General features: G+C 38.2%; 2 protein-coding genes across 2 annotated transcripts; one reads left to right on the forward strand and one right to left on the reverse strand.

Annotated features, from left to right (window-relative positions):
• Positions 1-788: 788 nt before the first annotated feature.
• Positions 789-14,752, reverse strand: LOC117995133 (zinc finger protein 605-like). Its single transcript, XM_034983129.2, has 4 exons — positions 13,424-14,752; positions 4,852-5,191; positions 4,196-4,241; positions 789-3,142 (listed from the first exon to the last, which is right to left on the reverse strand). Exons 1-4 carry the CDS (start codon positions 14,497-14,499, stop codon positions 1,677-1,679), a joined length of 2,928 nt encoding a protein of 975 aa, XP_034839020.2. The 5' UTR covers positions 14,500-14,752; the 3' UTR covers positions 789-1,676.
• LOC117995131 (zinc finger protein 600-like) lies at positions 6,126-11,213 on the forward strand. The gene is made up of 2 exons (XM_034983127.2): positions 6,126-6,268; positions 7,429-11,213. The coding sequence occupies exon 2, from the start codon at positions 7,434-7,436 to the stop codon at positions 9,831-9,833; it is 2,400 nt and encodes a 799-aa protein (XP_034839018.1). The 5' UTR covers positions 6,126-6,268; positions 7,429-7,433; the 3' UTR covers positions 9,834-11,213.
• Positions 14,753-15,040: the final 288 nt, after the last annotated feature.

Raw genomic sequence — 15,040 nt, forward strand, 5'->3', positions numbered from 1 at the left:
AAGGACAAAACATAATCATTTTGTCACGTTCTAATAAGAGCTTAAATGCATTTGGCTATCTCGTTCTAACAGTAAGTATCACAATAGGGCTACTTATAATAGTCCTTGTTCTGAGCACTGAACGCTTGTACAATACGCGGCCAAACGTGATGAACATCGATCTTTAGGAGACAGAAGATTTGTAGAGCACTGTCTCGGTCGTTGAGACCGACAAAGCGTCATATGGGTATGAGTGATATAGACATACAGACGCTCTTCAAAGATGAAATGTCATTCTAAAGGCTGAGATGTGCAGCAAATATGGTAAACTGACCTTTAGAGCGGGCTATGTTGGGTATCTCTCTGAGGGACAAAATCCGTAGGAGAACCAGAGTGACCGACATAGCCCAACGAATTAGCCAGCTGAGGTGGCAGTGGGCAGGCCACGTCTGCCGCAGAACCGATGGGGCAGACGTGTTCTGGAGTGGAGACCGCGTATCTGCAAGCGCAGTGTGGGACGACCTCCAACCCGCTGGACTGACGACCTTAAGAAGATAGCGGGAAGTGGGTGGATGAGGAAGGCGGAGAGTCGTGTGTGGTGGCGTGCTCTTGGGAAAGCCTATGTCCAGCAGTGAACGCAAACAGGCTGATTGATTGATTGTCTCTGTAATTGAGACCGATAAAACGTCATTTAGGTATGAGTAACAGACAACGTGCTACAAAGCTGAAATCTCATTCTAAAGGTCGGTGTACAATATTTTCTTGTAAGGAGTTATAGGGTTGACGGACACTTGATTATTTGTTCCAAAGTCAAATGTTTTAAATAAAATAAATTGTTTTATTAATCAGCTTTTTATTTTATGTCATCATTTAAAAAAGGTGAAACAACAAAAGGGTCTGATCCTCATAGAAACATTATGCAAACTTGTTGGATTAACCGGCCAAGTGCGAGTCAGGCTCGCACGAGGGTTCCGTACTACAGTCGTATTTTCGTAGTCGTAAAGCTCGCACTAGAATGCACAGATTACTCTTGTTAAGCGCCAGCACCTCAGGCACTGACAAATATTAGAAACATTTGACGCAGGTGGGCTACCTGCTATTCTTTGATTTCACATCACCCATAGCCTGACATTGGACATATTGTTCACTATGGTTACATTCCACTGTGGCTAATCATGTGTCTAACTAAATTGCTTTTTGTTGTATACACCTTCTCACACCCGGTACTAGAAAACAGTTTACGTCCGGTGTGAGTTTGCATGTGGTAACCTAAACTCCTCTTATCCTTACACTTCATCGGGTATCGCTCACAAGCGAAGGGCTTCTCTCCACTGTGACTCCTCATGTGATAACTTAGACTGCTTCTATCAGTATATTTCATTGGAAATAGACTACAAGTGCTGTTTCGAATTATTTTTCTTTGTGAAATTTTTCTGGCATAACTCACAAGTATAGGGTTTTTCACCCATGTGGATTCTTAAATGGTCTGTTAAAGTGCTTTTCTTCGCACAGATTACTCCTATTAAGCGCTAGCACCTCAAGAGGCTTTGACTGGCACTGATAAATGTTAGAACATTTGACGCAGGTGGCCCTAAGGTAGCCCTATTTTTCTTTGATTTCATGTCACCCATAGCCTGACATTTGACACATCGTCGATTCAAAATCAAACAGAGTTCCCTTACTCTAGTTCACTATGGTTACGTTCCACTGTGGCTAATCATGTGTCTAACTAAATTGCTTTTTGTTGTATACACCTTCTCACACCCGGTACAAGTAAACAGTTTACGTTTCGTGTGAGTTTGCATGTGGTAACCTAAACTTTTCTTATCCTTACACTTCATCGGGCATCGCTCACAAGCGAAGGGCTTCTCTCCGCTGTGACTCCTCATGTGATAACTTAGACTGCTTTTATCACTATATTTCATTGGGCATTGACTACAAGCGTACGGTTTCTCCCCTGTGTGAGTCCTAACGTGGTTATTTAAACTGGTCCTGTCACTAAATTTCATCGGACATTCAGTACAAGCGTACAGAGTTTTACCAGTGTGAGTCCTCAAATGCCTTGTCAAGCTACTTTTTTCTGTAAATCTACCCTGACATATGTCACAGGAAAATGGTTTCTGCCCGGTGTGAGTTCTAAAGTGCTGTTTTAAATTATTTTTCTTCGAGAAATTTTTCTGGCATACATCACAAGTATAGGGTTTTTCCCCTGTGTGAGTTCTCAAATGGTCTGTTAAAGTACTTTTCTGTGTAAATCTTTTATCACATGTTTCACAGTAGAAGGGTTTTTCACCTAAATGAGTCCTTAAGTGGTAAGTCAAACTGGTTCTGACACTAAATTTCATCGGGCATTCAGTACAAGCGTACGGCGTTTCACCAGTGTGAGTCCTCAAATGCGTTGTCAAGCTGCTTTTTTCTGTAAATCTACCCTGACATATGCCACAAGAAAATGGTTTCTGCCCGGTATGAGTTCTAACGTGCTGTTTTAAATAATTTTTCTTCGAGAAATTTTTCTGGCATACATCACAAGTATAGGGTTTTTCACCTGTGTGAGTTCTTAAATGGTCTGTTAAAGTACTTTTCTGTGTAAATCTTTTATCACACGTTTCACAGTAGAAGGGTTTTTCACCGAAATGAGTCCTTAAGTGGTAAGTCAAACTGGTTCTGTCACTAAATTTCATCGGGCATTCAGTACAAGCGTACGGCGTTTCACCAGTGTGAGTCCTCAAATGCGTTGTTAAGCTACTCTTTTCTGTAAATCTGCCCTGACATATGCCACAGGAAAATGGATTCTGCCCGGTATGAGTTCTAAAGTGCTGTTTCAAATTATTTTTCTTTGAGAAATTTTTCTGGCATACATCACAAGTATAGGGTTTTTCACCTGTGTGAGTTCTTAAATGGTCTGTTAAAGTACTTTTCTGTGTAAATCTTTTATCACACGCTTCACAGTAGAAGGGTTTTTCACCGAAATGAGTCCTTAAGTGGTAAGTCAAACTGCTTTTTTCGGTATATTCTTTAGGGCATAGGTTGCAATGATATTGTTTCTTTACAGTGTGAGTCTTCATGTGGAGATTTAAATCACTTTTATCTTCTAATAGTTTCTCGCAAACATTGCATTGATGTTCATTTTTCTCAGCAGGGCTATGTTCCTTCAGCAAAGGGTCTGTAAGATAGAAAATACATAAAAAAAGTAAAATTAAAAATTTTAAAGACTCCTGACCCAAAAATAATATGTAAGTATTGGTAGGACATAGTGACGATAGTGACGTTGACCCTTCTCACTCTGAGAGGAGACCCGTGCTCTGTAGTGAGCCGGCGATGGGTTGATCATGATGATGATGATGAATTTGAGTGATGTTGTACGATGGTACGTAACTCTGCTCGGAAGCTGCATGATTACAGGAGAATGACAGCTACAATGTCACAATCGCAATCACCTCTGATTGTTTGACGCTCGCTCACTATTGGCTACAATGCATTGTTGCAACAAGAATCGCACAAATTCAGCCAATCAGAACAATTAAGATTGTAATAATGATCGCTGCAGGTTTTACGAAATCGACCTACAGTTCGACTCTCATTTGACAGGTTTTCACACATTATCATCATCATATTAATCAGTAGATGATGCCTGTGACTTCGTCCGCGTGGATTAAGGTTTTTAAAAATCCTGTCAGAACTCTTCAAATTTCCGGGATAAAAAGTAGCCTATGTCCTTCCCCGGGATGCAAGCTATCACTGTACCAAATTTCGTCCAAATCGGTTGAATGGTTGAGCCATGAAAAGGTAGCAGGCAGACAGACAGACACACTTTCGCATTTATGTGTAATAGTGCTTGTGCTACTTTATTTTTCTAGGTCACAAGAACATAGTGAACTGTAAGTATGTGTTAGAATAAACTAAGGACAGTTATTGGACTGTAAATTAGATTTAAAAATTAATCATAAGTAGAAGTTTAAGCTAGAATAATATTACTTATTAGCCCATAGGCTAGATGGTAGTAGCAATAAAGCTGCCATTTTATAATGGTGCTTTATGGTAGGGAAAAAAAAAACTTTCGCATTTATAATATTAGTATGGATGATGATGGTGGTGACATAAATATAATGGTGAAGGAAACATTGTTAAGAAACCCGCATGCAGAGTTCTCAAATGTACGTGAAGTCTAGTTTACACTTGGCCAACCGTGTAAACCCGAGGTGACCTCAGCACTCACCATGTCCCGGCATGCTGTTCACATTCCCTGCCACTTCTGGCTCTATCTGCAACCAAGGATACTTCTTTAGACATGCATACATCTATAATAGGAACAAGCGTGGAGAGAAAGAGATAATTTTTATTCCCTATTGTTATTTCATATTTTAAGTCTGTGAAGTAGGCATTGTGATCTTGTTTATTAAACTTTTTTTTTGTGTAAATATGTGTTTTCTCTTGTGGGACCAATTACAAGTCTTAATAATTTTTAAATACGTATATCAAAAATTGCGGCACCGGTGGGACTCAAACCTGCGTCTTCTGGGTTCGCGCGACGCCTTGACCGCTAGGCCACGGTACGCTTACTGCCATTGACGAAATTTGTGATATCTATGTTCACTCAGTACTGAAGTGACGTCAGCATCCGTTAAGAAAGGATTTTTGAAAATTGAACCCCTAAGGGGGGCAATAGGGGTTTGAAAGTTGTGTAGTCCACGCGGTCGCGACCATAAGCTAGTAGAACATATTTTTATTCAAGTAAACTTTTAAAAGTGCTTTTGAATCGTCAGATAGTTTAATTTACCACTGGTTTGGAATGCAGTTCCTACCGAGAAGAACCAGCAAGAAACTCGGCGGTTGCTCTTTTTAAATTACTCATTACTAATGTAAATAACTCACTTTAATCTCTATCATGTATTCCATAGACACGTCCTGGTTGGATACATTTTCAGATACTTTTTTCGGTACAGATAATTCGTATTGTCTGCGTAGTTTAGTAATGTCCTCACTTAAACATAGTTCTGTCTTGATAGGCATGAATATGTCCACTTTTTGGTCACTCAAATCCTCGTCTAGGTGTAGACTAGTGTTGGATAGCTCTTCCTTGGGTATAATAACGCCCATGTCATCCTCACAGTCGTTGGTTACCACCAGCTCATCTAGAATTTCCTCCTTGGGTTTTATGAGGTAGTCACCATCACAAGTAGATTTGAAGATTTGTTCCTCCATCTTGGAGTGTTAAGTTCAACTTATTGTACTAGCCACTTGCTCGTATAGTTGTTCTGTAACATCTTTATTTACTATCATTTTTCTATTTTAACCATATTTTAACAGTTATCAAAAAAGTAGGAGCTTCTCAAATTCGACGCGTATTTTTGGTACCGGGCACGCGTGATAATGGAAAGTGGAAACAGAAAACTATTAAAGTATTTATTGTAGGTAGCTAGACCTGCATTTTCTTGATCTAAAAAGTAGGTAGATAATCAATACCTCAGTCACTTCACTTTTAATACCAGTCAGCAGTCAGCACTCGAAGTCGAACTATTCCATCCGTACTTTATTACAACTTTATAAAATAAATAAATATAATATAACAATCTTAATTCTCAGTCACAAAATAAAATTCGATAAAATAACAAGATAAACAGGGGGCTCGTCACGTAGTGATCACAGATTAATAGGGAATAGGGATGGTAGTGATTCATCACCGACCAGAAAAATAAGGTGATTCATCATTCATGAACATCACTATTCACTTATACTCTTTGGTAATAGTGTTCTGTGATGGTTCTGTGCCCCTCGCCAGCCCTCCGTTCCACTTACGCCGGCTACACACGTTCAAAGATGCACACGTTGGCCCCAACATTATTCAGCCAATGTGTGGATCGGGAAATAATTATCACTCGCGTCAAGCAACGTTGGGAGTTGGCCGTTATGACTATTTTTTTCAAAGGAAGGCCCCAACGTTCACTATCCATCCACACGTTGCTGCCAATGACAGTTGGCCATTAAGGCCAAAGTGTTATTATTGGTCTGTGGTCAAGCTATATACTATTTGGTCAAACCATACACTAAGTCTAACTATCAAATACCCAGAGCCGTAAAGCCGGTTGAAAAAAAACGAACTTGTCAATTGTCCTTGTCACAAAACTTGTTTATTGTTTCATGTTTGTTTGTTTGCTTTTGGCTTTTGTAATTTGTCTTTAAATTAAAATACTTAAAATAAAACTGAAAACTCTCTCAATCTTAAAATAACAGCATGACTAAATTTAGCTAGTATGTAAGAAAATTAAAATCTTCCAAGAACCAACGCAAAGTAAGTATAAAAACAGTTTCCTACTAATCTTTCCTAATTCTTTAAATTAAAAAAAAGCAATGATTTCTGTTGAAATCCTGACTGTTGGTTTAGTTGGCTAGAAGAAGCGTGCTTCGTGGTTATTAGTGTTCCGTACCTCAAAAGGAAAAACGCAGCCCTTATAGGATCACTTTGTTGTCTGTCTGTCTGTCAAGAAACGTTATGCTTAAAAATAAATAAAAATCTGCTTTAGAATGTACAAGTAAAGCCCTTTCATATGATACGCCACTTGATATAGAAATCTTACTTTGAAAGTTGAAAATACCAATATGTACCTATTTGTTCATGAACACATTTTAATTTCTTTCTAGTGATGTAACCACAAATTCACGGTTTTCTGATTTTTCCCTAAATGTCTGCTATAAGACCTACCTATCTGCCAAATTTCATGATTCTAAGTCAACAAGATATAATAGTCTGTTACTCCCCTGAGTCCCCTGTATTTAGCTATATCCATGCAATAATCATTCATTTTCATTGAAAGGCATTCCGAACCAGTGGCAGATGCATTCGCTATTCGAAAGTACTTGTAAAAGTTTATTTGAATAAAAAAGATTTTTATTTATTTATTTAAATCAAGTTGATCCTGCTTCTGATCTGATCCTGAGCGGCGTGATTGAAGGACATACCAACAATTTTTATAATTTCTTTAATATTAGAAGAAACATGTTTTGATATATCAGATAATTTTTTTAAAAACTATTTATTCTAATTATTATTATTATTTATATACTAGCTTATGCTCATGACTTCGTCCACGTGGACTTTTCCCTGGATGCAGTGGATGCCTACGTCATAATAGCTATCTGCATGCCAAATTTCAGCCCGATCTGTCCAGTAAATTAAGCTGTGTGTTAATAGATCAGTCAGTCATTCAGTCAATCACCTTTTCCTTTTATATATTTAACTAGCTGCCCGGCGAACTTCGTTCTGCCTAACAGTCGATTCAAATTTTTTAAATTTTTCTCCGTAAGAACCATTCTCGTACTTCAAGGAATATTATAAAAAAAGAATTAGCTAAATCGGTTCAGCAGCTGTTCTCGAGATTTGCGATGACATTTAGTGATTCATTTTTATATTATAGATTAGTGATAATATAATTTCGAAAAAAATTGTTTTAGTAAAAATGTCGGATCCAGACTACATCTGTGACTTCTGCAGCCGATCGTTCACGAGGAAATACAACCTCCAAACTCATATAGAGAACTGCCATCTAAACATGTCATGCCACTGCGCGATCTGTGATGCGGGATTTGGGAGCCCCACTGGTTTAGCGCTCCACTTAAGCCGGGGCCACAACAGCTTTAATCAAGGATTTCCAGAATGCGATCTGTGTGGAAGGGTCTTTACAAGACGACAGAACATTATAAATCATATGATCAACGTCCATTTGCAAACAAACCCATTATTTTCTTGTCACTTGTGTGACAAGACTTTTACTACAGAACGTAATATGAAAAGACATTTAAATATCCTACATAACCCTGCCGTAGCATGCCTAAGATGCAATTATTGTTTACGAATTTTCAGGGGAAGGGACGGGTTAATAGCACACATACAATCTCATGAAAGAACATTAACAGGACTGATAAAATGTCAGATGTGTGAAAAAATTTACACAAACAATAAAAATCTGAAACGTCACATGGAAATGAGTCACGGGGAAAAGGGGATTTTCAAATGCGAAATCTGTCCCAAAGAGTACACGTCGAATCAAAGTCTTAGACGGCACACGAAATCTGTGCATCTTAATGGAAACAACGAAGAGTATACTTGCGAATATTGCTATAAAATTATAAACGGCAAGAATCTTGATAGTCATAACGCTTTTTGTCACAAACGACTCGGTTTCGCCACATTTGAGTCCACTAAACATGATTATTCGTGCGAATTGTGCGATATGCGATACAATAAGGAGCGCTTGTTGAGGCAGCACGTCAAAACTACCCACACTTTCCAAGATTTTTACGAATATTGCAAGAAATCGTTGATAAAATCGACAGAGAAACTCGAGAAAAATAAAAAGAAGAAAGAGAATTGTCAATTATACTCTTGCGAATATTGTATTCAAGCATATCCAACGGTTTACGAATTGAAATATCATATGAGGTGCTCACATGACAGGGAATATAGTTTGGCAACTTGTAACGTGTGTTTCCAAAAGTTTTTCAGTAAGGAAACTATTAAAGAACACAGAAAAACATGTGTTCCACCGAAAAACGTGAACACGTGCAGCCATTGCGATAAATTATTCACAGACATTTCGAGTCTGGAATTCCATACAAGGATTTTCCATCCCCAATCACAAATTGCAGATTCAATAACATCTACCTCAGAAGACGTGAAGGAATCTTGTCACAAATGTATACATTGCAACAGAATTTACTACAGCGAACGATCTCTCAAACACCATTTGAAATTAAAACACACAATAGATGACCCAGTACAGTGTAAATTGTGCGACAAAATTTGCAACAACAAATACTATTTGGCGTCCCATTTAAAAGTGGTTCACAATAACGAATCTAGTTCCAAATGTGACTATTGTGACAAGGAATTTAAATCGAAAAGGAACATACGAAGGCATATCGAATACACGCATTTGGGAATGCAGAGATACAAGTGCGTTGAGTGTGAAACTCTTTTTAAAGAAAAGCGCAGTTTAAGAAAACATGTTAGAGTCAAACATCCGAATTCCACCGCGTTCCCTCAATGTCACATTTGTGAAAAACGTTTCGAATCCGCCAAATCTTGCAAAACACATCTAAAACTACTCCATTCATTCAATATGAACACACATCCTTGCGATCTTTGCTCGGTCTCGTTCGACTCTTTAGATTCTTTGAACATACATTTATCGACGAAACATTTGGCGGAAGACGAGATTTATAAATGTCAAGAGTGCAACCTAGTTTTCAAAGGACAAGAACAATTCGGTAGACACTTCGAAACGTTTCATTCAAATTTACTTACAGTCAAAAAAAGCTTACCGCGTTGTATAATTTGCATGAAAGATTTCAGCACGCGCAAAACTCTTAAGCGACACATTAAAAAGTTTCACAATGATTTTAATGTGGACGAATTGGCTACATATGGGTCCAGAAGACGTGTTTTCAACGTCGATTGTGGGGAATGTATTAGGAATTTTAACGACGACTTTTACTTTGGGATCTATTTGAAGACAAAGCATTTCCGGGAATCTATAATATTCAAGTGCGAATCGTGTAAATGTTCGTACAACTCTTTGGAGTTCGCTATACAAAGATATAAGCTGAATTTTGATGCTTCACAAACTAAGTTGTATCTAAGCGAGTTATGTACTACAGAGATGAGTGATGATTCAAAAGTTGATCATTCAGAAACGATGGAACCCGAGAGTACCACTAATGACATCAAAGTAGAAACAGCTGAAATGTCAGATGATGAAATGTTAAGTTATGTTAAAGTTGAAAGCGATGATGACATTAAGGTGTTCGATGAATTTAGTGCGAGATACGGTCATAAAATTGAGCCTGTTTCTCCATAATTTTAGGGTGACAACGGGACTCTTTTACTAAGACTACTGTCCGTCCGTCTGTCTGTCCGTAGCGGGCTGTATGTCGTGAACCGTAATAGGTAGAGTAGAGAGTTGAAATTTTCAGCGAATGTGTATTTCTATTACTGCTAGAACAACAAATACTAAAATTAAAAAAGTTCCCATGAAAAGTAAAAAAATTAAAAAGTGTTATTTCTTGTACGATGTTACGAAACCCTTTGAAATCGTCAGGATTTCAACTCTTGAAAATATCATTTCTCTACCTATTATACGGTTCAGACCGACGCACAGGCGGACAGCAGAGTCTTAGGCTGAGATCTATAGAGCGCACTTTGACTTTGCTCAGACTTAAGATTGAGTTAAAACGTGACAGATTTATGTGAGAGATATAGCTCGTTTTAACTCTGTCTTAAGTCTAAGCTAAGTCAGAGTGTTCTCTATAGATCACACCCTTAGCAATAGGGTCCCGTTGGCACCCTTTGGGTACGAAACCCTGAAAAGTAAGTTCTAAGGCTAAGCTGCATTTAAAATTTTCCCTGTATAATTAAGATTTTTACTGTAGAAAACTTTAACTCAGCCCCCCGATTCTGTAAGCAAAACGTATTCATAGTTATCGTAATCGCCAAAAAATTCTGCCTTTTGATTGGCTGTGAATTGAGCCTCAATAGCTCACCGGGTAAAGGAGTGGACTGAAAACCGAAAGGTCGACGGTTCAATCCCCGCCCGTTGCACTATTGTCGTACCTACTCCTAGCACAAGCTTGATGCTTAGTTGGAGAGGAAAAGGGAATATTAGTCATTTAACGTGGCTAATATTTTGTACGGGAGCGGTGTGCAGGCTCGACCGTACCAAAGGGAGATCTCCCACCGAGCGGTTGGTTGTGCTCGGTAGCGCCAGCTGGGCCGACGGTTGTATCTTGAAACTTCTATATATAGTTTAGATTGCAGAAAACTCCGTTAGTGCGAGTACTGTCGGCGGTACATTTTGTTCGGGACTACGTCATCGATTGAACAGCGCCATCTAGTTTCTACTGTGGCAACCGCCACAATTTCTAAAAAAAAAATCAAAGGGCAGGATTTGTTGACGATTACGATAACGATGAATACCTTTTTCTTACACAATCGGGGGTCAGGTTTGTAATCTGCAAGTTGCTGTTGTTATTTTACCTATAGTACCTACGCGACAGGTCAGGATGGCAATCGGGGTGGGGACGCCTCGCACACCTGCACAGCCCCCGCGCTAACCCGGTTCAGGAAAGCGCGTGTGACATGCGGGTGTGCGTGGCGTCCCCGCGTCTTATACCCCGATTGCTATATCGACCTGTCGCGTAGGTACTATATGTATGTACTCGTTTTATATTTTAGCATAGGAAACTGTATTATGTGCTCATTCTATAGGTATTATATTGTACTACTTTTTAATGCAGTTTTATTGTTTTATTTAAAACTAGCTGATCCGCCCCGGCTTCGCTCGGTAGGAATTTAGATAATTGAGGGGGGAGGTCGAATTAAATTTTTCTCTCCGTAAGAACCATCCTAGTACTTCAAGGAATATTATAAAAAAAGAATTACCGAAATCGCGTTCAGCTGTTCTCGAGATTTGCGATGAGTAACACATTTGGCAGGTAGGTAGATCTTATAGCTGGCATTTGGGGAAAAATGAAAACCGTGAATTTAGGGTTAGATCACACAAAAAAATTTAAATTGTGGTCATGAACTAATAATTAGTATTTTCAACTTTCGAAGTGAGTGACTATATCAAGTGGGGTATCATATGAAAGGTCATCACCTGTACATTCTAAAACAGATTTTTATGCATCATAGTTTTTGAATTATCCTGCAAAATGTCTAAAAATACGACTGTAGTACGGAACCCTCATTGCGCGAGCCTGACTCGCACTTGGCCGGTTTTTTATATTATAGATTAGCTTTTCTGCTCGCGACTTCGTCCGCGTGGACTATACACATTCAAAAATCCTTTCTTAGCGGATGCCTACGTCGTAATAGTCAAATTTCGGCCCGATCCGTCTAGTAGTTTGAGCTGCGCGTTGATAGATCAGTCAGTCTCATTCGGTCACCTTTTCCTTTTATATATTTGGATTACTTTTTAATGCAGTTTTATTTAAAAAAATACCCAATGGGTTGCAATTAAGAAAAGCCTGACCTGACCCTCCTTGCCAGTATGGTGGACTATGACCTAAGCCCTTCTCATTCTAAGAGGAAACCCATGCTCAAGAGTGGGCCAGTGGTCATGGGTTAATTTTGATGATGATCATGAATAAAAAACCATAATAAAACTTGAAAGTATATTTTGCGAGAAAAATACTTTGAATACAATTTTTATTTGCATTATTATAAGTCCCGCAAATTGCTAATGCGCGTGGCCGCCATTTTAGTGGCGTCAGCACTAAAGTTTCGAGCTGATGGTAAATTTTCGTCGTCTGAATGACGTCATTTCTATGTTAATGAGACATGGTTCCAGCGCAATAGCAATTTGCGGGACAAGTGTATAAAATCTATTTAAATACATGATATTATATTAAAAGATTCTGGTTCTTCTTGGAAATTGAATAAATATACTTGATTGATTGGTACTGATTCTGAGTGCAACTTAATAGTATTCACATTTTTTTCTTACCAATGTGAAAAGAAAAGGACTGACAAAACTAATTTAATTTGTCAAACTGTAGCCTAGTGGTTAAGATGTAGCCTTCTTTTTGGGAGGTCGGGGGTTCTATCCTGTGCATGCACCTCTAACTTTCAGAGTTATGTGCATTTTAAGTAATTAAATATCACTTGCTTTAACGGCGAAGGAAAACATCGTGAGAAAACCTGCATGCCTGAGAGTTCTCCACAATGTTCTCAAAGGTGTGTGAGATCTGCCAAACCGCAATTGGCCAGCGTGGTGGACTATGCCCAAACCCTACTCATACTGAGAAGAGACCCATTCTCTATAGTGAGCCAGGATTGTTTTGCTGATGACTCCTTCTTTTTAAGGGAAAGTTAAATTTTATTAAAACTTTATTTTATAATTTTTATAGGATTTTACCTACACTTCAAGGGAATTTCTAAATAATTTAAAATACATATCAAAAATTGCATATAAAATATAGTAAAAAGCAAATAGAGAAATGACATTTCTTGTTCAAAGAGCTGCATCGTAATATGGGCGTTTAAAAGTAGTTTCGATAACTGCAAAGTGTCGCTACTAGATGGCATAAACAGTCGCTTCAGTACTGAGTGAACAATATTACAAATTTCGTCACTGGCAGCAAGCGTGCCGTAGCTTAGTGGTCAGAACGTCAGGCATGATCCCAGGAGACGCGGGTTCGATTCCTGCCAGTCCGCAGTTTTTGATATATATTTAAAACTAGCTTATTCCCACAACTTCAAATTTACACAAATTTCAAACCCCTTACGGGTTGAATTTTCTAAAATCCTTTTTTAGTGGACGTCTATAGCATAATAGCTATCTGCAAGCCAAATTTCAGCCCGATCCTTCCGGTACTTTGAGCTGTGTGTTGATAGATCAGTCAGTCAGTCACCATTTCCTTTCATATATAATAGAGTATTTATTAAAACTTAGTACTCTTTCTTCTTAGAGGAATCTTAGTGTTTAACGGCAATTTCAATTGAGCAGTCTTTTTACTGCCCGAGGTAACGACACTTGCACCAGTCACTCTAATTTTCATCGACGCATTTCTTTCAGACAGCTTAAAAGTTTCGCATAATTCAGCAAAGTCAATCTTCAAACCACTGACAAGTAAAATAAAAACCATCGCATGGCACAACGCCCTATCCTTATAAGTAATTGGTCTGTTCCGTCTTCCGTTAATAACTGTACAGAAATTGTTTAAAATGATCTCGTTAAGTGTAACAGACTGGGGACATATCACAAAACTCTTTGCCGTGATTGTTTTCACGACTGAACTGTACATTTGGACGAGACAACTTGCATAGACAGCTAGCACGACTAATTTTGGTGATAACTTTTTCTTTTCAACGATGTTTTTTACAACTGGTACCATGTCTGATGTATAATTTTTACCCTCCAATTCGGAGTGTATTTTCTCATATTGTGCCTCCGTTAGTATTCTATCTATATCATAAATCTCTTCAGCTGTAGCCGCAGCTCGATTGATGGGTGGTATGTAAAAATCATCAGAATTTTGGGTGTCGTACAACGATAAATCGATCTCGTCCTTTGATACAGTTTTCGTTACATTCTGCATTTGTTCCGTGACAGTTTCCACGTTAACCTTCAGCTTTTCCCGTTGTTCCATTTGCTTTTTCTGCTTCTTTGATCCGAATTTTCTGCTCAGTTCCAAATTACTCGTTTCGAGCACCACTGGAGTTGGTTCGTTGATTTTTAGAATAGGTTTCATATCTGTAACACTACTTTCTATTAGACGCACTTTACCTGTCTTTTTATTTCGTGTAAGAATGAATGTTTTACTTAGTTCTTCAGATTTTTCTTCACCGGCGTAAACTAATTTATCTATTACCGTGGCGATTGTTTTGCATTTGTTTTCACTATTTTCTAAAACTATACAGTCTTGCGCAGTGAATTGGTCTGTAACGTACCCATTTTGGAAGTTAACAATCATGGGGTATATTTCTTTCTTCGGACAGATTTCGTCTATGCTTATTTGGGTCATTTTTCCGAAAAATTTTCAATACATGTGCAATTTTATAGGTTATGTTTATAAGTGCTTATACTTCTTGAATTCCGGTAGTTAAAATTAAATACACTATTCACTGTCTTTTTCACCACTGTTTTCTGATGGTTTGGATCATGGATATATCGTGATAACAATATGTTAATCCCTCCTTAATCATAGTGTTGGTGTTTTGTTACTAATTGTAAGTTGTAGTAGTTGTTATTGCATTCACCGACCAGAAATAAAATTGCATTTGATTGCATTGTTTTTTATTTAAAAAAAAAACAAAAACCAGTTAAATTTTTTTTACAGGCTGTACGGCTCTGGGTTCTAGCCCAAACAGCTCCAACTCCAAAAGGACTATAAAAGGCGTCTTAACGAATTGTCGATAAGATCAAAATCAAACAAAGTTTACCAAAAATCTCGATGCATCGATAATTTTGGTAATAATAATAATTCATTAGGTAGGTATATCAAACGAGTCTTTATATTATACGTAGGTACCCATAGAGCAGTCTTGTAGGTACGTAATACCTAC

The sequence above is a fragment of the Maniola hyperantus genome, chromosome 28, assembly GCF_902806685.2.
Source record: "Maniola hyperantus chromosome 28, iAphHyp1.2, whole genome shotgun sequence".
NCBI classification, from domain to species: Eukaryota; Metazoa; Arthropoda; class Insecta; order Lepidoptera; family Nymphalidae; genus Maniola; species Maniola hyperantus.